Genomic DNA, 23,658 nt, shown 5'->3' on the forward strand with positions numbered 1-23,658 from the left:
TAATGTTATTTGAAAAGTAAAAGTTATTGTTAGCAAATCGCTTTCATATTCTTAAAAGCAAATATTAGCATATAAACAAAGACCTTAAAATGTAATAAGTCTTATAATACTCCGTAATAACAATGTGTGGCAATCACTGTGGCATAGGCCAAGGGGTATTGAATTACTACTCTTTTTATTCTTTTTTGTTTATCTTATTGTAATTTTATAACTTTTTATTTTTTAATTGGATTGAGTTGGTGAGAAATAAAATTGGTGGGAGAAATTTATAGTTGGATTGAGTAAACACTATAAAGAAAACTCAATTAACAAAAAAAAAAAAAAAAAAAAAAAAAAAAGAAGAAGAAGAAGAAGAAGAATTGGATCAATCAAAATGAAATAGAGGCTTTATACAAATCATATAATAATATTAATCAAAATGACTTAATCGCAAAAGCAAAATTTCTTTCACATCTCAATTTAATTATGAATAAATTAGGAATAGATTCATATTCAATGAAGAAAATGTCATATTTTCTTACCTAAGAAATAATCCAATTTTTTGAGGCTTGTTTGATCAAGAAATATCAAAAGTCAAATACATAATTTTCACTTGTGAAGTTTTGATAATGTTGGCCAGTCCAAATTTAGAACACTTCAACACTAGCTAGTATGAAAAAGATGAAAGACTGAAAGAGATTGACATAATTGCTAGTCCACTTGCCCAAGTGGTTACCTATTCATTTTGGCCTTTCATTTTCACCTTTAAGGCTTTTTAGTACTAGTGCTTTTTTTCATTCCAAATTACAGCTTTGATTTTAATTTTATGATGATTGCATAAAGTTACAAGTTATAATTGATTTTTATCTTAATTATTAATGAATTAAATCCACACAAAACATCCCTTGTATGAAAACTTCTTTCTAAAGTATTTATAATCATAAGAATTTCCCATCAAAAATATTAATCCATTGTATAGACTTTTTCATACTATAGTATTATTTCGCAATAAAACAGTTTTCAAAAGGCCTCCTTTTTAATCGTATTAAATTTGATTTATAATCGGTTAGACTTTCTAACGAGTACTTGTAACAACCACAACCCCTTACCCCACCCCTCTTCTTCTGTGATCATACAATCTTGTAATCATTTACTCTATTTGTGGTCCATTTTAGCAAGAAAAGAACAATAAATACAGCCATGTCAACCAATAAGAAAATAAAATAGCTAAAAAAACAAGTGATTAAAACTGAAATCTGTGTATCAAATATAAAAGAATACTTACAATGTATGGCACAGAGTTGATCATTGAGCTACATGTCATATGTGGTGGGAATGCATGAATGATTATGTTTTTTTTTTTTCCATTCATGCTATACAAATATGACTTTGAACAACATGGTCCCATTAAAAGGGCAACTTGCCCTGTCACAACCACAGATTTAGTGCACTCAGATCTGAATGCTGGCAACATGCCTTGTGAATTCATGTACGATGTACTAGTAAACAAAACAACAAATAAAATTCATACTTGGTAGCTACTCCGGGATCGAATCTCACCGCCGGGAGGAGGAAAGGGTTTACAAGGGGAATTCTGAATAGGTTGGCTATGTACTCCAGATAGGTAGGTCAGATCCAAGCCTAAACGTGCTTTAATGATTTATCCTTGTGATGATATTTTATCAACAAAAAATTTATCACGAGTAAAAAGCAGTAACACTGCAAGTTCATGTAATATGTCACTGAGTTATTATCGGCAAAACCAGATACGTGCAGTGTACACTGATATAAACCTGTACAGATATTCTCTTCTCTGTTCCATCATTCGTGATCAAACTGATACAAACTGATGTGTGGAGGGAATTTATAACTACTCTTGTCAGGAAGAACTATGCCAAAGGAGGTTGCCGGAAGCATATCATTAACCAGCAGAAATTGACTCTTCAAGACGCTTGGGGAGTCCACCACTTGCAGGCCTTCAGAAGTTCAGAGAATAATAGAAAGTTCAAACATGTCAGTAATAGGGTTAAAAAGAATAATGTGAAACGAGAAGCCACTGAATCATGAAAATTTGAAACAAAACTATATCAGATATACAGTAGTGATCAGGATTGCCAAACAAAAACGTAAATTGAGTAGCACTTGTAGATCATTCATCGTGCTGAGAGGGTGAGATGTCTGTCATCAAACCCTCCCACTCCCATCCCAGAAAAATTGTGAAACCATGTAGTGTTTAGTCTCAGCTGGCCTTTTTTTGTTTTTGAATAAAGTTTCCATCAAGGTTCCACCAATCTACAGACAACGATGATTGAGCCCAACCAGCAGTTTTTACCATCATTTCAACCAACCACCCCATATATCAATCAAAATTTGCATGTTATGATCTAGGAAACTGTGTTTATAAGATGTGTTCATAAGATCCACATGGGGCAGATGTGCACTTGGACCATGCATTTTAAGGTTTAAGTTTTGCTAGAAGACATGCTTTGAAATCATCAACCACCCAATGTAAGACCTGCATCTCATTTAATGTTAGATGAAAACAAGGTGTCCCTACTCACTGCAAGAGAGTAGGATATGTAAGAGGCAGGCAGCTAGCCAGCCATTATTGTTAAAGGTGAGGTTATTTAACCGGACAATCAGAAGGCATAGCCCATATACACATACAGCTCCTCTCCTAGGCTACGGCCAAGTGAGTTCAATGAGGCATTGTTCAGACTCCAAATTCAAAGAGCCAAGACTGCTAACTGCCAAGTTATCTATCAATTGTGCATTGCATACATTCCAATTTCTGAGTGCAAATTTATTGATTAATTTCTCTAGCCGTCTACCATCATGTCGCTGAAGGATAAAGGCATTCAAGCCACAGCAGAGAACTAAAGCAATACACTTATAAGATTACTCTGGATCAGTTTTAAGTAGAGCATTAATAGGGCCTTGTACTGTTATACACTCATTGTAATCTTGCATTCCCCCCCCCCCCCCCTGTTATCACTCGAATACTTGATAAATTCCCGCTTATTACATAATGTGCACTGAGACTTGAGAGTCTCCCCCCACATTCATCATTTCACTTTCAAAAGTCACAGCTTCCCACCAAATGACTCACTTTGTCACCTTAGTCATAATCAGAGCTCAATATATTATACAAGTATTACCTTAATGTAATGCTATATATAAAAACATTTTTGGCATATATATATATATACAGAATATATAGAGGAATGCTGTTGTAGAATCACCCATGACAATAAAACTTTACAAATAAACTTAGCAAGGATTGAACTTACAGTCCACTCAGAATTTTAATAGAGTCATAGAAGAACCACTGCATAGTCACTACAGGCCCCACCAGTGCAATTCGAACACGCAGACTCCTAGTGAATAGATTCAGGAACCCTATCTTTTTTACAGCCTGAAAGGAAATAAAAAATATTTCAGTTTACTTATAAGATGTCTACTAGCATGGATTCATCTGAAAAACTGTCCCCACCTGAAGCACAGAGTCAGCCTTTTTGTTGTAAAGAGAGGAAACAATGACATCAGCGGGATTTGAGACCAAAGTGCCAACAGCTCCAGCTGCATAACCAGCCAAGCAAGTCACACCAAGCTGCTGGATTCTAGAGCAGTCTTCCTTTCTTCGCTGAAGGATATCATGGTATATATGGTGAACTGAATGCTCAAATGTTGAAAACATCACCATGGAAACTGTGAAGGGGGCAGAATAAGGAGACCATGAGAAAAGAGATCCCCTAATCCTTAAGAATACACCAGACTCTTTACCTTAAAACTGAGAATCTTAAGGAGTACATTTTACCCCATAGTACTCGTAATATTTTACCTATAATACAAGAGTCCATTGGTTTTACCTATGCAGAAAACATTTGTTTTACATATAGCACAGAGTCCATTTGCTTATCCTCTAATACAAAAGAATGTAGTAAAAAGAGAGTTTATGATCCAACAAGAACAGAAATGCAATAACTCAATCTCCCTTTCCTTCACTCAGCTAAACTTCTTAGTTCTTAGTTCTTAGTTTCTTACCACATTCGTATAAACAATGAACATAATTCAACCTTATATGCCACCAAATACTCAATAATGCGTTTAATATGCAAGCATAGACACATCATCATCATGTCAACTATTATCATATTGAACCTATCATTCCCTATGCAGACAATGATTTTCGTAATGCAGGAAACAAATAAGCAGACAGAATCAACTTTATCAATTACTGGAGTCGGACAGATAGAAAATCAGTGAAACTTGGAAATCAGTGTCTAATGCTGAAAAAATTAGGGTATGTTCATTGTCGACAGATCTGGTTTTTAGCTTGACATAATCCAATCACATCACTATATCTGAAACCTTAAGGAAATTACAGATACTCAACTGCAGCATTCAACCCACCAGATTAACAAAGAATTTCTAGTACTGACAAATAAGAAAGCAGGTAATTGATCAATTGAGAAATGCAAGTTAGGCATCATTACATGGAAGATTACGTCCCCAAAGCGGAAGAAGTCCTTTGTAAAATCTGCATTAGAAAAACAAAGATTAGTCATTTTGTTATTTAGAAAGAACACATACTCTTATGTAATGCAAAAGAACAAGCTTAAGCTTGAGACAACTACCCCGACAAGCCTTCAGCTCTGTACACTTTAGGAAATCCATCCACTAAACCCTTAGCAAAATTTGTTTGTGTTTGCACACGGACTTTAATTGATTCAAAAGGGCAGAGAGCTACATCAGCAAATACTTGAGCAGATGCGCCACTCAAAAAGAATATCATGCTCCTGTTTTGACCTACTAATACATCAGAGTAGAGCTTCTTAAAGTACTCATATAGACCAAACTTGCAGCCGCCTTGAATCCCATATCCGAAAAACTTCCCTGACCAACCTCTCCAAAGGCCAGAAGCACCATGTTCACTCCATAGAGTTGAGAAACCTGATGAAATGCCATTATATTTAATGGGATTCACCTACTAGTTCAAACAAGTTATAATTAGAAATAAACTTCACACACATTAATACTATTACCAATTTGAACCAAATTTAGGTTATTTTGACAAAGAATCCACAGTAAAATGGCACCTATTATGTAGAAAGCTTGAGTATTTAGTGCTGGCAATCTCTGACCCAACTAAGGTTACACCGTTACACAGAAAACCAAACCCAAATAATCCAAAGTTAGTTAGTCATTTATCATAATTTGATATTTTACTAGGTTTACTTTGGTTTGACATATCTTTGGTGTCACCTCAAATCGATCAGAAACCAAACCCGATCAACCCATTGACCAGAATCGCTGGCTCTTACAATTAGTGTAAAAATTACAGTAATTAAGGAGAACTGCTAATCCCTTTTTCAAATGATACCAATTTAACAAAGGCAAATCCAACAATTTTAGCAAAAATGAGCGGTATATCAGTATATATGTTCTAATTAGCCACTAAATCTACATAGACCATCAAAAATCACTCACATTAATCATTTAAAAATCTGTAATTGCATAACAAACATGTTTCAAACCAATTAAGGTCAACACACCAAATTCAAACAAACATAAAAATAAGCATGAAATTTACAAGTACAGGCTAAAACCAGATATTAGCTGAGAAAATTAACAAACAAAAAATCTAATAAAATGCGAAATTAAAGAAGGGTTTAAGAAGGGTTTTAGGGAAGAAAACTGACTTGCATATTAACTTTAAGAACATCAAGAGGAGTAATGGCCAAATGGGTAGTTCCAGCACTAAGCATTCCACCAATGGTGCAAAGACCATAATACCCAGGTGAAAATTCCTCGCAAAATCTGCCTTCAACCCCTTTCATTTTCTCTAAAACGTTCATCTTTCTAAGTTTCAGATTTGTTCTGATTTCTGGGAAAAAACCCCAGGAATCCTCTTTCGTTTGAAAAAAATTATTCTATTGACAAAACGAAATCCAGGATTCTTGGGAGATCAAAAAAGGGGGAAAAGTGGGTTTGTTTTGTTAACGTCAGAGATTTGACAGAGGAAAATTTGGAAGAATAGGATCGTTAGAATGGCTGAAAAACATGTAGTACGTATTTGTGAAGTTTGTTCGTGTTTTGTTTATCGTTTGTGATTCTTCCACGTTACATGTTGTAATATACGGTTTAGAGCTAAGTGGAAAATAAAAATATGACCTTTTTGGTGGAAAGGGAATTGAATAGGTTTCACACTTTTATTTATGATCGATTCGATTGCTTGGGTAGTCGATTAGATTGATTATTATGAGTTAAAATTATGTGTATGATGTATAATTGGAATTTGAGTAAATGACAATTCATTTGTGGCTCTTTTAATCCACAACTTATATTTGTATCACAAATGCAAGATGTGAATTAAGGAAAATTGATAATCAATTCTGTCTATAAATTTAAGAGTTGGTGCCAAAAATTTGTCATAACACATTTGCATTAAAAAGAATAGATTTGTTGCCGTCATTTTTTTTCAAAAAGTAAAATTAATTTATGAGTTACTCCGTAACACATATACAGTGATAGAGCATAGAGGTACTCCCTCTATTTCTTTTTAATTATCTCATTTAGAATCTTGCATGTCTTCTAATGTAGCATTACAAAGTACGGAGTGATAACAATATATCTAGGTATGTATATTTTACCAATAATACCCTAACATTGCACATAATAATTAGCCGAGGTAGTATTAATATTTGATTCAAGTAATACTAAACCCACCGTGTCTAAAACAAGATTGGGTGACTACTTTGAAGTAATTCGTATTTATTTTCCCATAAGTTATTAGACATTATTTGCATTGAAAATTGAAATATATCAAGATTCTAAATAAGACAAATAAAAGAAAATATATAGAAGTATTTTAGACAATTGGACTAGGTCATCTATCTCAAATGTAAGCCCAGCCCAATGTATAAGTCTCCGCGTAGACCAAATGGCCCAATGTTTTAGGGGTCTTGGGCCTGGGAGGGTATTCATAGTTAAACTTAGGAATTCTTAATTATTGTTTTATTGAAGAAGAAGGAGAATGTCCTTGAAAATACTTGGGCTCAAGCAATAATGTTTTTTTTTTTTTTTTTTTTTTTTTTGACACAAATAATGTTTTCTTTCTAAATAAGAAGCAATTAGAAAGACTTTTAGTGGAGTAACTAAGAATCGTCTAGTGATGGATTGATGGTACTTGTTTAAAAGTAAATGGAAAAATAGTTATATCTAGAAAGCACCAACTCTGACCTTTTTTTTTTTTTTTTTTTTTTTTTTTTTTTTAATGATGTAGGAATTATAAAAAAAGAGATAAACATTTAAATTGTACTCCCTCCATTTTTAAATACTTGCTCCATTTCTCTTGGACACGCATGTCGATGCTAATTTTTAATCACTAATATCTTTAAATATCAATAAGTATAACTTCTAACAATTGAAAATTAATAATCTATTCATTGAGATGATTCCAACAAGTACCCACACAGCTATATTTTTTCTTATATATAAATCACAAACATTAGTCAAAGTAGGATAAATGAATAGTGCAAAAAATAGAAATGAAGCAAGTATTTAAAAACGGAGGGAGTATAATTTACTAAGCGTTTGTTCACATTTACTTAATTTCAGTTCAGTTTAGCTCCAATAAGTTTAGTTCGGCTCTTAATTTCCCTCTCTCATAAAATATTTATTTCATTTCAGTTCAGCTCCAATCAATTCAGTTCAGTTCAGTAAATGTGAACATGCCCTAAGAGTCATAAGAGATTTTTTTTTTTCATAATTGGATAAAATAATTCCTTGTGAAATCAGTACGGTTTGTATAAGATTGTCGTATTAGATAAATTATTACTCCGTCATATAAAGTTATAATGAAATCATAAAATTGTGGTGGCTAAGACGGAGCAGAATTAAAAGATAAAAGTAAAAATAAAAATAAAAAATCCAGAAAATGTTAATTAATTCGATAATAAAACAAAATTTGTATTATTTGGAGAAAAAAAAACCAATAAATAGAAAAAAAAAATAAAAAAAAATTGAGTAACTAGATTAAGAAATAAGACTTACTTCCTCTGTTTTTTTTTACTTGACCTGTTTCTTTTATCACGCTTGCTAATGCAAAACTTTAACGATCAATAACTTTAATTCTCCATAATCAAAAAATATAAAAGTTATACATTATGATAATACTTATTAAAACGAATTCAAAATGATCCAACATAAATATGTTTTTCCTTACATATTATTCACAAAACACGGTCAAAGGAGGGGTGGTGAATAATGTAAAAGTCAAAGCGGGTCAAGTAAAAAGAACGGAGGAAGTACATAGTATTTAACTAGATCAAAAAATGGTACTCATATAAATGAGTAACTAATGTTTGTTATAATAAGTCTTCAAACAAAAAAAATGTTTGTTATAATACTAATTCGGAAACTAACAATACTTGTATTATATTGTGACATAGTAAGAACCTAAACTAACGCATTTTAATACAATATATATTAAATAAGTACACCAATTAGAATCCTTAATTAACGATGACTATCATTTCATACATTGCCGTTAAAATGGATGGAGAATTTAGTTATCACTCATATTTTATAAAAATATCTTACTCCCACAATTGATGATCAAACACAAAATCTTAATTAATCAATTACAGTATTTAATTTTATTTTTTTTATTTTTATTTTATTTTTTTTTTTTTTTGAGTGGGAAAAATAAAGTATAAAAGTCTAAAAAAAATAGTAGATTATGCTATTTTATCAATTCCCATTTGAACCATTTTTCTTTAGTTGGGGAGTGGGAAAAATAAAGCAGCATATTCGAATATCAGCCAAAGCACCACACTTGCGGAGTAACTATCATGTTCATGACGCCACTCCTCTTCTCTACAATCAAATGATTGATTGAAATAACATTGCAATGATTTCCAAAACTTGGAGATAGATATTAATCGGAATTGAAGTAATATAAACCAAGTATCAATGCTCCTAAAGTCCTAATCCATACTGAATGGCTTTTAAGCCGATATAATATCGTACGTTCGCTGTTATTTAGGTTGTGTTGTATTCACTTTATTTGAAATGAGAAAGATTTGTGTTACTCATTTGGTTTATAATAAAATAGTCGACTATTACACAACTAATTGCTATAAGCTACACATAAAAATAAAAAAATAATAATCACAAAAGTGTTAAAAAATTTACTAGTATAACTTAAGTAGATGTGTATTGACTAGTCTCTTGCTTTTGCAAATTTCTATTTGTCCACTACCTTAATTATATAGTTATTCGATTGATGTTTTGTCGAAGATACTTCCATAATCACTTATTCTAAATACTTTATCGTTAAATTTAATTCATACTACTATAAAAAGCAGATAAATTACAAGGACTCCTTAAAATACATGTAGAGGGCTAATGAGGTATATGACTCCACATTCACTGTTATGACAAAATTAATAAATACATACAAAGATTGATTAATTAAATTAATGAGTATGATTAATTCAAAGACATTACTGCCTAATTGCCTAATTATATGGAGAAGTAAAGATCAAAGAGGTTCAGAATTTGCCAAAAACAGGAATATCCAAATAATTCCAAGTAAAATATCTTGTGTAATCTAGGTTAATCTTTTGAATTGTAGTAGCTTATAATAGTTTATATTAACATCACATCACTTTATAATATAAAGTTAAACCTTATAAGACCCTGACCTTTCGATTTGTTTCTTTAGTCATTACCACGCACTACAAACTTCTTTTTGTCTCTCAAATGATATAATTGGTAGTATTAGAGATAATTTGTGTCTCAAAGAAATCAAATTCTATCACCTCATCCATATTTTCTATTTTTCACGTAATCCAAAATAATTACTCTTTATTGTGTTATAAATAAATGTGAACATTTATTTTTGTACAATTTATTGTGAATTGACTTAAGTAATTGGTTTAATTTTATAAGTTGGTCTCATGTTAAGAGAGATGGTAACTTTGTTGCCCACCATCTCTCGCAAAGTTAGTGTCGTTTGATGTTGAATAATTTTGGAAACGTTTATGCTCCAAATGTTCAATAATCTAAATAAGATAGATTATGAAAGCAACACAAACACAATTAAATTAGAACAACCCAAAATATATAAAATTTATATGAGTAGCAACTAATTAAGAAATCATAAGTCATTTTTGTACAGTAATATAAACATGAGTAGAATTCAATTTAAATCCATTAAACAATCAACCTCCAAGTTCAATCAAAAGAATAGTATCATTTTTTTTCCAATAAAAAAGTTTCAATCAAACGAATATATCTTTATCAAACCTTGCTTTTAAAGATGCATGATCACTAGCTACTAGTCACATCCGCACCAACAATTAATTGTATAATCGCATGATTAAAACTTTATCTTATAAATTAATCTTATATTTTACTGTAAAGTCTGAAATAGATCGTAGGTTGAGTGCATATTATAGAACCAAACTTTAATTTACAAAGTTGCCTGCTTTACAGTGAATACAAGAATTTTAAATCGAATAGCATGATTAAAAAATTGAATGGACATGCATAGTTGAATTGAAAGTGACTAATGTGAGAATAATATATAAATTAATCGTGTGTTTTTTTGAAAATTTGCGTAAATTTTTGTTTTATTCAATTCAGCGTAATCAGAGCTGCTCAAAGATTAATTTACACTAATTGGTGATCTAGAGTAATTCAATTCGTATTTGGAATACAATAACCCAAAATTTAACCATCAGTGTATTAGCTTAGCTAGGTAGCAGTTGACTAACCATTAGTGTATTCATTTGCATTACCATTATTCCACTATGAGAATAACCGTGATTTCCGACTCCTGTCACTTTGTCAAGGTAAGTTTAAAGAGTATTACCAATATCACCTTTAAAAGTTACAATAATGCCCCTGAGATAAGATATCTCATTTATACATTAGGCATTACTCAGCATTTTCCTTAAACATTTAGCCTACAAAATGGATAATAAAAACACATTAATTGTCCAAAACAATCTTATAAATTTCTACTTCTCAAACAAATAAAATCTATACACATGTAAACTTGTAAATAAATTCCCTTTTTTGATAGTATTAATATAATCTAGTCATACAATAATTTGCTATTGTGCCAATAAAAACAACATTTTTCTCCTTTTACAAATAAACATATTTTAAACCCAAACTAGTGTGTGTCCTGGGCGATGCCCCGCCCAAATTGCTAGTTTATACTTCTTTAACTTGATAATTATGTTCAAGTGTTGTATAGCTAGTGTGTGATTTGGGCGTTGTCCCGGACGTTACGGTTTTTTTTTTACTACATATGTATTTATTTTCTAATCTTGTGAAAAATAAATAAATTAAATAAACTCTAATTTAAAAGGAATATATAATGTTAAATATGCGAAATTTAAAACACAAATAAAAGTTGGTGGAGATGGTAAGTGTATAACACTTATTTGTGTGAGGTTGAGGGTTCGATTTTTAATAAAACCATATTTTATTAATTTTGTTAAATGAAGTCGCAAACTTACGTGTTGCTGACGTGGCATTATGACACGTTGTCATATACGTTGAAGAGTGCCACGTGGCACCTTTCCTTTAAAAGGAATAACGATGTAAGTGTATGACAATATAAATCATCATCCGATCCAATAACTAGCTATTACTAAGGACTAAACACGGGATGATGTCAACAAAAGAATGAATAGCGCCAAGAGTAAGCACAACATCATCATATGATATTCCAATATTCCTATAATAATATCATCAAAACAGAATAGTAGTATATTTTAGCTTAGCTTGACAAAAAACACAACAAAAACTGCGTCAATCACTCTGCTTCAAGAGAGAGTCACACTAGAGAGAAAAACACCAAGAACGAACTAAGCTTAGGTGTGTTAAACCAACAACAACAGCAAGGCACCTGTCAATTCACTACACAATCAGTCGGTTGCCAAAGGGCATGGTGATGACCTCAGTTTTTGCAACATTTTTATTTTACCATTTTTTTTGTTTTTTTAATTATCTTGGGTTTTTGTTATTTTGTGTTTTTTCACTTATATTCTTGAGATTTTGTTAATACAGTACTATAAGTTAAAAACTATTTTCTTTTTTACTAGCCAATACTTTGTTGGCCAAATTGCAGTTCATCAATGGTTAGAATTCTCTAAGATACTATTTTTTTTTTTTTATTTAATTTTATCCTCACTGAAAAAGTTTCGATTTTTCTGGAAGGTAAGTAGCAAATTTTCTTGAAAGTTGTATTTTTATTTTATTTTATTTCAGATTTCAGAATTTATCTCTTTCATATGATTAAGAGTAATTAGAATTATCTGAAATTCTGAACCATTCTGTTTCTAACTTGAAGTATAATTTCTTTTAAAGGTAAGTAACAAAATTTTCATGAAAATTGGTTATTTTCTCATTTGGGTCAGTCTATTTTCCTGTTTCTTGCATGGGTTTTTTGTTTTCCTTTGATTTTTTTTTCTTTCCATTTTTAATTAATTGGGGTTTGCTGTATTTTGCATGTGTCAATTTTTTCTATTTATTTAAATTTCTTTATGTGATTTAAGAATTAACTGATGTTAATTGAGTTTTTTTAATTGTGGGTTTTCTGACAGATTATTGAAGAAGTAGATTAATTTGAGGTAAAAATGAGTGGGGCAGTATTAGTTGCAATCGCTGCAACAGTTGGGAATTTGTTGCAAGGATGGGACAATGCTACTATTGCTGGTAATTTGCTCATTAATTCTTAATTCTTTCTATATTTGATTTTTCAGTAGTAATTGTTACTTTTTTATGCTACTCAAATTTGCCTAATTAAGACTATGTGTAAACTATAAAGTTGGATTTTTGGCCAATTTTACATTATTGGTAAAACATGGGAAAACCCTTGCAAAGAGATGAAATGGGAAAATTGGAAAAAGAAGATGACAAAAAGAAAATTACTGTCTTTTTTCATAAATGATCTTTGTGGTGGTTACTTTAATGGATGAAAATGGAAGTAGGAAGAACTTTAAAGAATGGAGGGAGTACATGATTTTCATATATGCATTATGTTTTTGAGGTTACATTGATTTGTTAGTAATTTTATTATCATGATTTCTGGTTCTAGTAACCAGACTTACTAAGAATTTTGGTGGGGTTTTTATATTTGTTTTATTCCAGGGGCTGTGTTATATATTAAGAAAGAATTCGAATTGGAGAGTGCACCAACTTTGGAAGGCTTAATTGTGGCTATGTCATTAATTGGTGCCACTATTATCACAACATGTTCTGGGCCGATTTCAGATCGTATTGGGCGTCGTCCTATGATGATTATTTCCTCTGTATGCTTCTTTGTTAGTGCCTTGATAATGTTGTGGTCTCCCAATGTTTATGTACTACTCTTGGGTCGGTTATTGGATGGTTTCGGAAGTGGTTTGGCTGTTACTCTTGTTCCTCTTTATATATCAGAAACAGCCCCAACTGAAATAAGGGGTACATTGAATACACTTCCTCAGTTTACTGGTTCTGGTGGAATGTTTGTTGCTTACTGTATGGTTTTTGGGATGTCATTAATGGAAAAACCTAGCTGGAGATTGATGCTTGGGATTCTTTTCGTTCCATCCCTGATTTATTTTGCATTAACTGTATTCTTTTTACCTGAGTCTCCTCGATGGCTTGTTAGTAAAGGAAAAATGATTGAGGCCAAAAAGGTTCTTCAACGATTGCGGGGAAGGGAAGATGTCTCTGGTTAGTCTTCTGCTACTTCCATAGTTATATTTGCACTTTGCTTGTAAACTTAAGCCGGTTGTCAAATTATCTGCATTTTTACTGGAAATAACACTTTCTGCCTTTTTAACTTTTAATGATAATGAAGACTTCCTGGTTAAAATAGACAAGCAAGAGATTATATAGAGCAACAATTGAGAGTTCAGTGAAGTTAAGCATTATTTGCTGAGTGACAATGAATATGTATGATAATCAATGTTAGACAGACCAAAGTTGATAACAGTCTAACTAAAGTAAAAGGGAGTATAATTGTTGATTGGAGATTGAAAGCTAAAGCAATGTTGTATCATTTACATATGTTTTTTGGATGAACAGCTGAAATGGCTTTACTTGTTGAGGGACTTGGAGTTGGAGGTGACACATCAATAGAAGAATACTTAATTGAGCCAGATGCTGAAAACACTGAGGACCAAGATCCCATGGTTGTCAAAGATCAAATTAAGCTATATGGGTCTGAAGTAGGCCGATCCTGGGTTGCCAGACCCGTCACTGGCCAGAGTATGCTGGGCCTTGCATCTCGCCAAGGAAGCATTCAGAATCCTGGCAGTTCCTTTGTAGACCCTCTTGTCACACTTTTCGGTAGTGTACATGAGAAGCTTCCAGAACAAGGAAGCATGCGAAGTATCATCTTCCCAAATTTTGGTAGTATGTTTAGTATAGGAGGGAAAGATCCTAGAAATGAAGAGTGGGATGAAGAAAATATTCCTGGGGATGATGATGATTATGCTCACGATGATGAAGATTATGCTGAAGAGGATGAAGACCTACGAAGTCCACTTATATCTCATCAGACTTCAGGTACAGATAAAGCCATGGTTGCTCCTGCTTCGGGCAGCATGTTCAGCATGAAGCCTAGTAGTTTAATTCAAGGAAGTGAAGCTAGTGGTATTGGTGGTGGTTGGCAGCTGGCTTGGAAATGGAGTGAGAGAGAAGGTCCAGATGGGAAGAAGGAAGGAGGATTCAAAAGACTTTATTTACACCAGGAGGGTGATGCAGGATCTAAACGAGGATCTTTGTTATCTCTTCCTGGCGGTGATGTTACTGGTGATACAGACTATGTCAAGGCGGCTGCACTAGTGAGTCAACCAGCCCTTTATTCGAGGGAATTCATAGAGCACCGTGCAAATGGACCAGCTATGGTTCACCCTTCTCAGACTGCTGGAAAAGGACCTAGTTGGAGAGACCTGTTAGAACCTGGTGTCAGGCGTGCATTAGTTGTTGGTGTTGGACTTCAACTTCTTCAGCAGGTAAAATAAGCTATTCCTTCTAAAAAGCATGTGGTGCTAGAGCAGGGCTTGTTTTTCAAATTTTTGTTTTACCTTTTCGACTCTTGCCTACCTTCATCCTCTTAGCCTCTTATAATTCCTTTCTCTTATAGCTGTTGCTGATACATGACATCAATTGATTTGTTTGACATTAGCGACATTTTGGACATGATGGACTGTGATTGTCTGATCAAGTTACAAATTGCCAGTAAACCAAAAGTGGTTTCCTATTGAATAATATAATGATATAATGTCTGAATTTATGTGCAGAACACTGTGTAAAGAATTTAAGTTTCCCTTTGAGGCCTTTTTGTGTATAGATATTTGATTCAAGAGCATTAGTTACCGTTCAAATCAACACCTTTGCCGTTTTAAATATTCCCCTGGGATCAGAGGATTTGGGTGCTATATTCTAAATTTAACACAAATGAATTCATTTTCATGCAAATTTAGACCCACATCCTGTCCTTCATTCTCATTTCCTAATTTTTAGAAATTAACTCTTTTCTTGAGTAGGCTACTGCCAATTTCCTTTAATGTTCAGTATTGTCTAAAATTCGTTTGTGCATTTTCTATTTTTCTTGTGAATTGTAATCTGGCCTTGTGATTCTCACATGAATTTATATTTTTCTTGGTGCAGTTCTCTGGGATTAATGGGGTCCTGTATTACACTCCTCAAATATTAGAGCAGGCTGGGGTTGGTGATCTTCTTTCGCACATGGGTATCGGTTCTTCCTCTGCATCATTGCTCATCAGTGCACTCACCACTCTTCTTATGCTTCCGGCTATAGCTGTTGCAATGAGGCTTATGGATATTTCTGGAAGGAGGTAAAGTTTGACTTTCACCACCCAATGGCCTTTTGTTTCAGTAAAAGCTAGTTATTTTGTGATTGCTTGTCCCTGCTCATTTTTGTTTAGAGGAGGCTTTAATTGAGCCTGAGCCAGGCCTCAAGCCACAGAAAGCAAAGCCTAAGGAATTAGAGTCCATGATTTAGTTTAACCTTGATTCTTCTAGTATTCTTTTCATTATTTTTTGTATAAAAAATGTTGTTATTAGCATATTGCCATATGCTATATTATATTGGGATGTTTTTTTAGTTGTGTTTCAAGTATATTTCAGTCATATCTGTAAATCTGTAATTGCATGATGCATCAAAAAGACTAACTCAGCTTAAGTCAAAGTTATACCTCAAATTTTTATTTAAGCCTTTCCTTTCCTTGTGTGACATATTAATTTATGTTTCTTGGCAGGACTTTGCTGCTGACCACAATTCCTGTATTGTTCCTATCGCTAGTTGTCCTGATACTCGGAAATCTGATAAAGATGGGCACCACTGTGCATGCTGTGATATCTACAATCTCCGTAGTTCTCTACTTCTGCTTCTTTGTTATGGGTTTTGGCCCAATCCCAAATATTTTGTGTGCAGAAATTTTCCCTACCAAAATTCGCGGTCTCTGCATTGCTATTTGTGCACTTACCTTTTGGATTGGTGATATCATAGTTACCGACTCCCTTCCTATCATGCTTAATGCTTTTGGACTAGCTGGCGTCTTTGGCTTCTATGCCGTTGTTAGTTTTATTGCATGGGTTTTCATCTTTGTAAAGGTTCCTGAAACAAAGGGCATGCCCCTGGAGGTAATCACCGAGTTCTTTGCTCTTGGCGCAATACACACTTCCGAAGACAAGGATTGATTTGCAGTTTTCATAGGGTTGCTAAGTGCTAAGGGAACGGATAGTATTCCCAACTCTGGATATTATTGGTCAGTCCAAGTAAATAGTTTTGTTGCAGGTCTTTTGATTACAGTTTTTCTTAAAACTTGGCTGTTTAATTACCCAATTTCAGAGAGTAAATTATTTCCAGTAATGGTGGTCACATTTACGAGCTTGAGTTGTTTTTCCACTTGTTAGTTCCGGTTGTTCATCCCATAATCATTACAGTTTATAACACCCCATAAACACTAGAGAGGGAAAATGTTTTTTCCCTCTTGATCCTCTATTGCCTTCCTTGTCGGACGCTTTTATTCTAGTCTCTTACCGTCTCACAATATTTGACATGAACACTAGACATAACTAATACACATTTGTCTACGTAATTATATTGACATAAACTTAGACTCTATTTCTTTTCCTGATATGAGGCAGGATGTATTTAGCAAACTCAACAAAAAGGGTATATAGAGGGCTTAATCTCTCTTTAGACCACTGACATAAAAAAAATGGAGCAAAAATATATTAACATTCAAAGTTATGAGTTTCATTCTGAACTATAAATACTTTTCTTCCCCTCATTTTGCATTGGACTTGCATTTATTTGAGTTTCTAAGTTTCGTTTAAGGTTTTATTTAACCGAGCATCGAGTAGCTCACAAATAGTTATCTCAAGACCCAAGCCACTAACTTGTGCAAATAACTCCTAGAAGTGAGACTTTTGAAATTCTATCATGTACAGTAACAACGACGCATACAGTCAATATATGTGGGTCCCAGCATACATTTTCAGCTGCTAACTTATATTAGTTGAAAACTTAAAAAAGTAGGGTACCTTATGCACAATTAATATACGAGTAACAAAAAATTCTAAATTCTCGAGTTACCTAATAATGACGTCATTTAAGCAAAAGTTTTTCCTCCTTGACTTTCCCTCCCCGTGTCAACTTTCTAGTGGAAGTGTTCGTTGACTACCACATACACTCAAGTAAAATGAAAGAAGTTAAAGCTATGAGTTTCTCTAAGGCATCTGCTAGAGTAAGCAAGGGAGATTAGAATCAGAACCAAATAATTAATTATGATTTGATACAAGAGCTTTTACGATTATGGAGCTTCCACTATAATAGGTATATACCGTATACTCTAATATTTATGCAAGTAAACCAAAAAAAAAAGGGGCTAAGAATGCTTATCAGAACAAGAAAATTATTAAGGCACCATATTACTTGCAAGCATCTTGAATTTTAAATAACAGCATTAATCTCATGATTTCATGAACTTAAAATATCTTAAAATCATAACAAATTTAGTGCTGCACATAAGTTCGATTAATATTAAAAACCACAGTATAGTGTACATAAGTGTTCTGCAGCAACATAGTAGAAGTTGTACATAAAAAGCTAGCAAAGAGCTCTACAATGCCAAGAATAGACAACTATGAATTTGTGAATTATGCCCAAGTGCCTGGAACTTGGCTCCTCTGTCACGAACAATTGGACTTATGTTACTATCAGTATTGTATACAGGAAACTCAAGCAAGTCATCCACCGTTGGTGTTTTCACAACAGTTCTGGTCTTTCGTATTTGTTACATCATAACAGTGCTTCTTAAGCATTTTTGTGACTAACTTCCCTGGGGAAGGGGGGCATCTTGGCTGAGAATCAGGGTCTTGGACAAGTACAAGTGTACGACATTATAAGAGCACCAAAGATTCAGTGATGCTGAATTGCTGATGATTGAAGTATTTCTCTGCCAAACACTACATAGTAAATTTGTCTCACTAGACCAAAGCAAAAGCAACCTTGCAGCTTGATATGATCCCCAAACTCATGGCACATACGTGTGTAGCAAGATGCAAAATCCCAAACTTCACATAATACCGTAACTGACAATGCTAGAAGAATGCCATAATCAAATGCACTTTGACATATATGGCACGCCCGCTCCAATCAAATGAAGGTAGGTAATTATACCGAAACAATAAGAAAAAACACATCACTTCCTGCTGTTATTAAGGTAAATATGTAAGCATATAGTCTTGAGGCTCTTGCCTGCCCATCACATCAGTCTCTCTCGTATGCACCTCATTGGCAGTGCCATGGAAGCCCTGATGGGCAGAAAATCCTCCACAGTGATGACATTTACCAGCTACTAGAACTAATTGTCTACAAGATGGACACGATGAGTGGGACCCAAGCCATTTATCAATGCAGGTTATATGAAATACATGGCCACATCGTGGAAGAACCCTCATCATTTCTCCATCAGAAAACTCTGTCAAACAGATGGCACAGTCAGCCTGTTTATTACTATCATCTGCTTCACAAAGATACTTCGTTGTAGGCAGTAACTGGAGGGTCTTCTTACTGAGACCTGACGGAGGAGGTGCTGAAGTATGAAAGACTGTAGCTGTTGTGAAAAGATTGAAAGGGCGGTGGAGACACACACAGCGTGCTGCCATTGCAAGGCCAACTGCACAGATAAGAGCACAAAAGAGAGCAGCCAAGATGACAACATAGTCTGATTGGGTAGAAGTTAGTCCCGCATTATTGGCAGACACTGATGTGTTAACTGCAGAAAGAAGTCTTAGACTAACAACCATGATTTTTCCTTCTTTTCCTGTTCTCTGTAATCTTTTCAAGAGAGGGGGTTGGGTTGTGTTCGTAAAGAGTACAAGGGTGTGCATATAAAGGGTTTAATTTCTCAGAGGTTAAGTCTGAGTGAGCCTCTAGGTCTGCAAAGCTTTTATAGTAATAGTGATACGTAGCAAGTTGCTGTCAACCAATAACAGGACATAAATTATAACTTTCCATCCTGCCCCCTCAAAAAATAATTTTTTAAAAAGGCTTTTTCCTCTCTTGATTCTTTAGAGAGACTAGGTAAGCATGAGCTTATAGAGCATTTTGCAGCTCAACTAAATATCTTAAGGCCCACCATTTAAAACTATTTCTATTGTAAATATACTAAATAACTACATCTCAGCAAGTAACAATATAAAGACTTGGCAATGCACTCATGTCACTCTTCCCAAGACTACATAAAATGCATATTATTAGAAAAATGAAACAATTATCTTTAAGTAGAATTTTAACCTCCTTTCACAAAATGGTATATAGTTTCACACACATGTTAGGGTAGATAATGTGAATTAGAAATCAGACTGCAAAACTACAGGGAATAAGTAAACTGCATACAAAGTAAAGCACCAACGGTAAACAAATTACATGCAATGAAGTTGTAAATAGTAAGCATCTAGTTCATTTAAGAAGAAATCAAACATACATGAAAAGACACTATGAAGTTTTATAAAACCTTCATTTCACTGAGCAGTGAGCACACTAGCATAAATTGGTATATAATAATTATTGACCTCTTCCTCTTTTTGATAAGTAATATATTGAAAAAAAAAAAAAGATTAGTAATATATTGAGCGTGTATGCACTGTGCCAGCCTGCTAGGAGATTAAGCTTCTTGAGACAAAGCTCCATAAACAATTGACAGTGTTTGAATAATTATGGCCAATGGACATGAACAAGTGCAATGCAAAAGTATAAACCATAACAAATCCTAACAAGGACACTAATTAACAGGATGTGGAACATGTGTTCTTTCCACCATCATTATATATCTTCTTATAAAACAGCTTTGTATCTGGCACTAACAAGAACTAAAGAGCAAATAGATTACTTGGTCAGTGGCAAGTATCTCAGATTTAAACAAATGCTTGAACATGATAATAAGTACAAGCACACAACAGCATGACTGCTGCTCCTATAACCAAGTTTATAAGCAGAGTTCCATTTCTACAACTAGCAACTTTTTTCAATAATTAATTAAAAAAAAAAATGCATATTTTATTGCATAAACATGACAAAAAATTAAAGGAACTTTTGGTAGTGGGATAGACTACATGAAAAGGAACTCTCCACAATGAGCAGAAAAGGTGATCTATAGAAGAATCTGGTTCATTCTTTTACGCCTGTGCTTTTGTTCTCCATTGCCCACCATCCATTTTTCCAACATTAACCTAAATTCCATCCAGAAGTACACTGAATGATTCTCAATCAATAACCTGAAAAGGACTTCTTAATGAAGCTCAACTGGTCGATGATAACAGGTAACATTGAGTTACAGTGGTGACGGTTTCAACTAAATTTTTTAATTAATTATTTGTGTAAGTGAAATAATTGTTAAAGGACACTTTTAAGTTTTAAACCCATAGAAGAATATAGCAAATCTAAGCAAATAAGAGAAGGAAGAATTATAGCAGTGTATTATAGATATGCTAAAGTATATTATCTTATGAGTAACAAGTGAAACAGCAAATGTATGAGCCAAGAGTCATTTTGATGGCAGGTGCCCCCAAGGTTCTCTCCATTTATTTGCCAAAAAGTAGAATAAGATAAAGATAACCAATTAGTAATAGACAACAAACAGATAGCAGCAATAATAGAGCAGCAGAAGTATATTCTCACAAAATATCTTCTCCCAGCTCCATACAGTGTCTGCTTCATCACACGAGTATTAGATTGTCTAAATGGGGTGTAATTCATTAAGCATCTGTGCTGGTAAAAGCAAGATTATCAAATTATAATTGAGGTGTATCCGCAGTATACTAACTGCAGTGGTAAGACGGGTAACTGATAAGAAGCATGCAATTTTATCGTTCATTTTCTTATTCCTTCAGCTTAGTGAAGTCATTTCAAACTATTTCAGCCAGCAAGAAGGGAATATGCTCCGCGGGAACTATTCCTACAACCATTCACTCATTATTGAAGATGGAAGGCTCTAAGTCGTAGCTGACCACAATATTTTATTATTTGACACTTTGACAAAAATCGAGAAAAGAAAGGAAGACAAATTCTAAGGAACCCACAGCTTCAAGAGGTTTTGTTAGGATTGTACACGTTTCAGGAGAGCTCCTCTACTTCCCATCTGCCCTCAAAAGATCCTAAGACAACACAACTCAACCAGCACATTAAAAGCAAGAATTCATTAAATCTGGATTCAATGGTGCTTGCCTGCTTGGGATAAAGTACATAGCATTACCACCAATAATTTCCTAGCTGCATAGTATTGCACCCTCTCTTCCAAACATTTCATCAAAGGAATAAAGTATGGGTGGTAAACATAAGGTTTGACTACAAATTCTTCTATTCTCATAATGAGACAACCAGTCGCAGCAACCAAATCCTCGTATAAGGCCTATAATCCTATATTAGTTCTGAAGTCCTTCACCCTTCGCCCTCCCACCTAAAGGGCCATTTCTAGTTTCACCACATCCTTTCACGCTATAAATCTATAATGATGTTCAGAGTTCAGATCACAAAGACCAAACTCAGTCATTAAGTTCCATGAACAAGATCATAATCAACAACAAAGTTCAGCACCCATTACAATTTGTATCAAGGTAACATAATCAACATCAAAACTTCAATACAATTCCAATTTATCATTATCATTAGAGAAATACAAAAAATCAGCAGCAATGATATGAGGAAGAGCTCAAAGCTCATTAGATTCTAATTCAACTCAGCAAATACAATTTATTTCTCTTCCCTAAATAATCTCAAAAGCAGTACTAATCATTCAAAAATGATCAAAAAATACAAAAGCTTTGAAATAAAAAACATACCCCAAAAACAAAATTCATCTGGGAACACTGCTAACAACTCTAGCACCCACCCTATCAAGCTTCTGAACAACAGCAGCAGCTTTCAATCCACCTTCCTTCCAAAATGCTTCCACCATTCTTTCCCCAATCTCTCTCCCCTTCTCCTCATTATCCGTTATCGCCACGGCTGTAGGCCCGGCCCCGCTAATCGTACACCCGAACGCTCCCCCTTCAATCGCCGCCTTCTTCACCGCCATCATTCCAGGAATCAACGGCGCCCGTGTAGGCTCCACCACCTTATCCGATGACATTGCCTTCCCTAACCCCGCCACATCACCCTTCAACACAGCAGCCACCAACGCAGCCGCCTGACTTGAATTCCACACATGATGCGGCATCCCAATCTCTTTCGGCAATGCCGCTCTCATCTTCTTCGTGGGAGCTTCAAACTCCGGACTAACCAGTACAAAGTACAAATCATTAACCTCAGGAAACTCCAGTTTCACCAAATCCAACGGCTCGTAACTCCTGATTAGGATGAAACCCCCCATGATCGCCGGCGCAATGTTGTCGGCGTGATACCCGGAAACCTTAGATTCCGACTCAAGTCCGGCATGTACAAGCTCGAGGTGGGTAAGAGGGGAGCCGAAGAGGGAGTTCACGGCTACGGCGGCGGCGGCTGCGGAAGCCGCCGATGAGCCGAGTCCTGAGCCGAGAGGAAGCCCTTTTTGGAGAGAGAGAGAAAGGCCGACTGAGCGAATGTTGAGGAGTTTCATGGCGGCAAGAGCGGAGATACCAGCGCAGTTGAGAAGGGGATCTTTGGAGAGTTTGGAAGAAGCGTTGCCGGAAATGGAGGAGATGGAGAGTTGACCGGGGTGAACAGAAGGGTCAACGGAGAGAGAAACGAAGTCACCGAGGCCATCGACGGCGCAACCGAGGAAGTCGAAGCCAGGGCCGAGGTTGGCGACGGTGGCAGGGGCGAAGGTGGTGACGGAGGTGAGGGTTGGGGTGGGTTCAGTGGAGAGAGTTGGGGTGGGTTTGGAGGAGAGAGAAAAGTTGCAGGTGAATGGGGATTTGTGAATGGTGGGGTGGTTGAGATGAGGAGAGAGATTGATGGGTTTCAATGGAGATTGAGCACAGATTGCCATTGTTGCAGAGATTGTGAATGGAGGTGAAGGTGAAGGTGAAAGTGGTGGTCAAGAAATGGAGAAAAAGGTGGAGAAAACAAGCAAAACAACAAATCAATTTTATGTACTCATCCATTTAATAAACCCTTTTTAACACTGGTACTCCATAATACCTAGGGCCGGTTCC

General features: G+C 34.7%; 3 protein-coding genes and 1 pseudogene across 4 annotated transcripts; 1 reads left to right on the plus strand and 3 right to left on the minus strand.

Annotated features, from left to right (window-relative positions):
* Positions 1-1,224: 1,224 nt before the first annotated feature.
* Positions 1,225-6,118, minus strand: LOC145560351 (mitochondrial phosphate carrier protein 1, mitochondrial-like). The gene is made up of 6 exons (XM_081621603.1): positions 5,682-6,118; positions 4,617-4,966; positions 4,476-4,519; positions 3,473-3,687; positions 3,270-3,394; positions 1,225-1,955 (listed from the first exon to the last, which is right to left on the minus strand). The coding sequence occupies exons 1-6, from the start codon at positions 5,835-5,837 to the stop codon at positions 1,901-1,903; spliced, it is 945 nt and encodes a 314-aa protein (XP_081477729.1). The 5' UTR covers positions 5,838-6,118; the 3' UTR covers positions 1,225-1,900.
* A 5,573-nt stretch (positions 6,119-11,691) lies between these two features.
* On the plus strand, positions 11,692-16,903 carry LOC145559002 (monosaccharide-sensing protein 2-like). 2 transcript variants are annotated; one of them, XM_081620391.1, is made up of 6 exons: positions 11,692-11,950; positions 12,606-12,717; positions 13,153-13,719; positions 14,074-15,005; positions 15,664-15,851; positions 16,275-16,903. In XM_081620391.1, exons 2-6 carry the CDS (start codon positions 12,639-12,641, stop codon positions 16,714-16,716), a joined length of 2,208 nt encoding a protein of 735 aa, XP_081476517.1. In that variant the 5' UTR covers positions 11,692-11,950; positions 12,606-12,638; the 3' UTR covers positions 16,717-16,903. The 2 variants fall into 2 exon arrangements, with proteins under 2 accessions (XP_081476517.1, XP_081476518.1); XM_081620392.1 differs by lacking the exon at positions 11,692-11,950 and adding an exon at positions 11,966-12,219.
* Positions 16,904-18,049: 1,146 nt separating this feature from the next.
* On the minus strand, positions 18,050-20,073 carry LOC145560352 (RING-H2 finger protein ATL80 pseudogene; annotated as a pseudogene).
* A 2,089-nt stretch (positions 20,074-22,162) lies between these two features.
* Positions 22,163-23,580, minus strand: LOC145560353 (homoserine kinase-like). The gene has a single exon (XM_081621605.1). It carries the CDS (start codon positions 23,490-23,492, stop codon positions 22,380-22,382), a length of 1,113 nt encoding a protein of 370 aa, XP_081477731.1. The 5' UTR covers positions 23,493-23,580; the 3' UTR covers positions 22,163-22,379.
* Between the last annotated feature and the right edge of the window lie 78 nt (positions 23,581-23,658).

This window comes from Chenopodium album, chromosome 9 (genome assembly GCF_948465745.1).
Source record: "Chenopodium album chromosome 9, dcCheAlbu1.1, whole genome shotgun sequence".
In the NCBI taxonomy this organism is placed as follows: Eukaryota; Viridiplantae; Streptophyta; class Magnoliopsida; order Caryophyllales; family Amaranthaceae; genus Chenopodium; species Chenopodium album.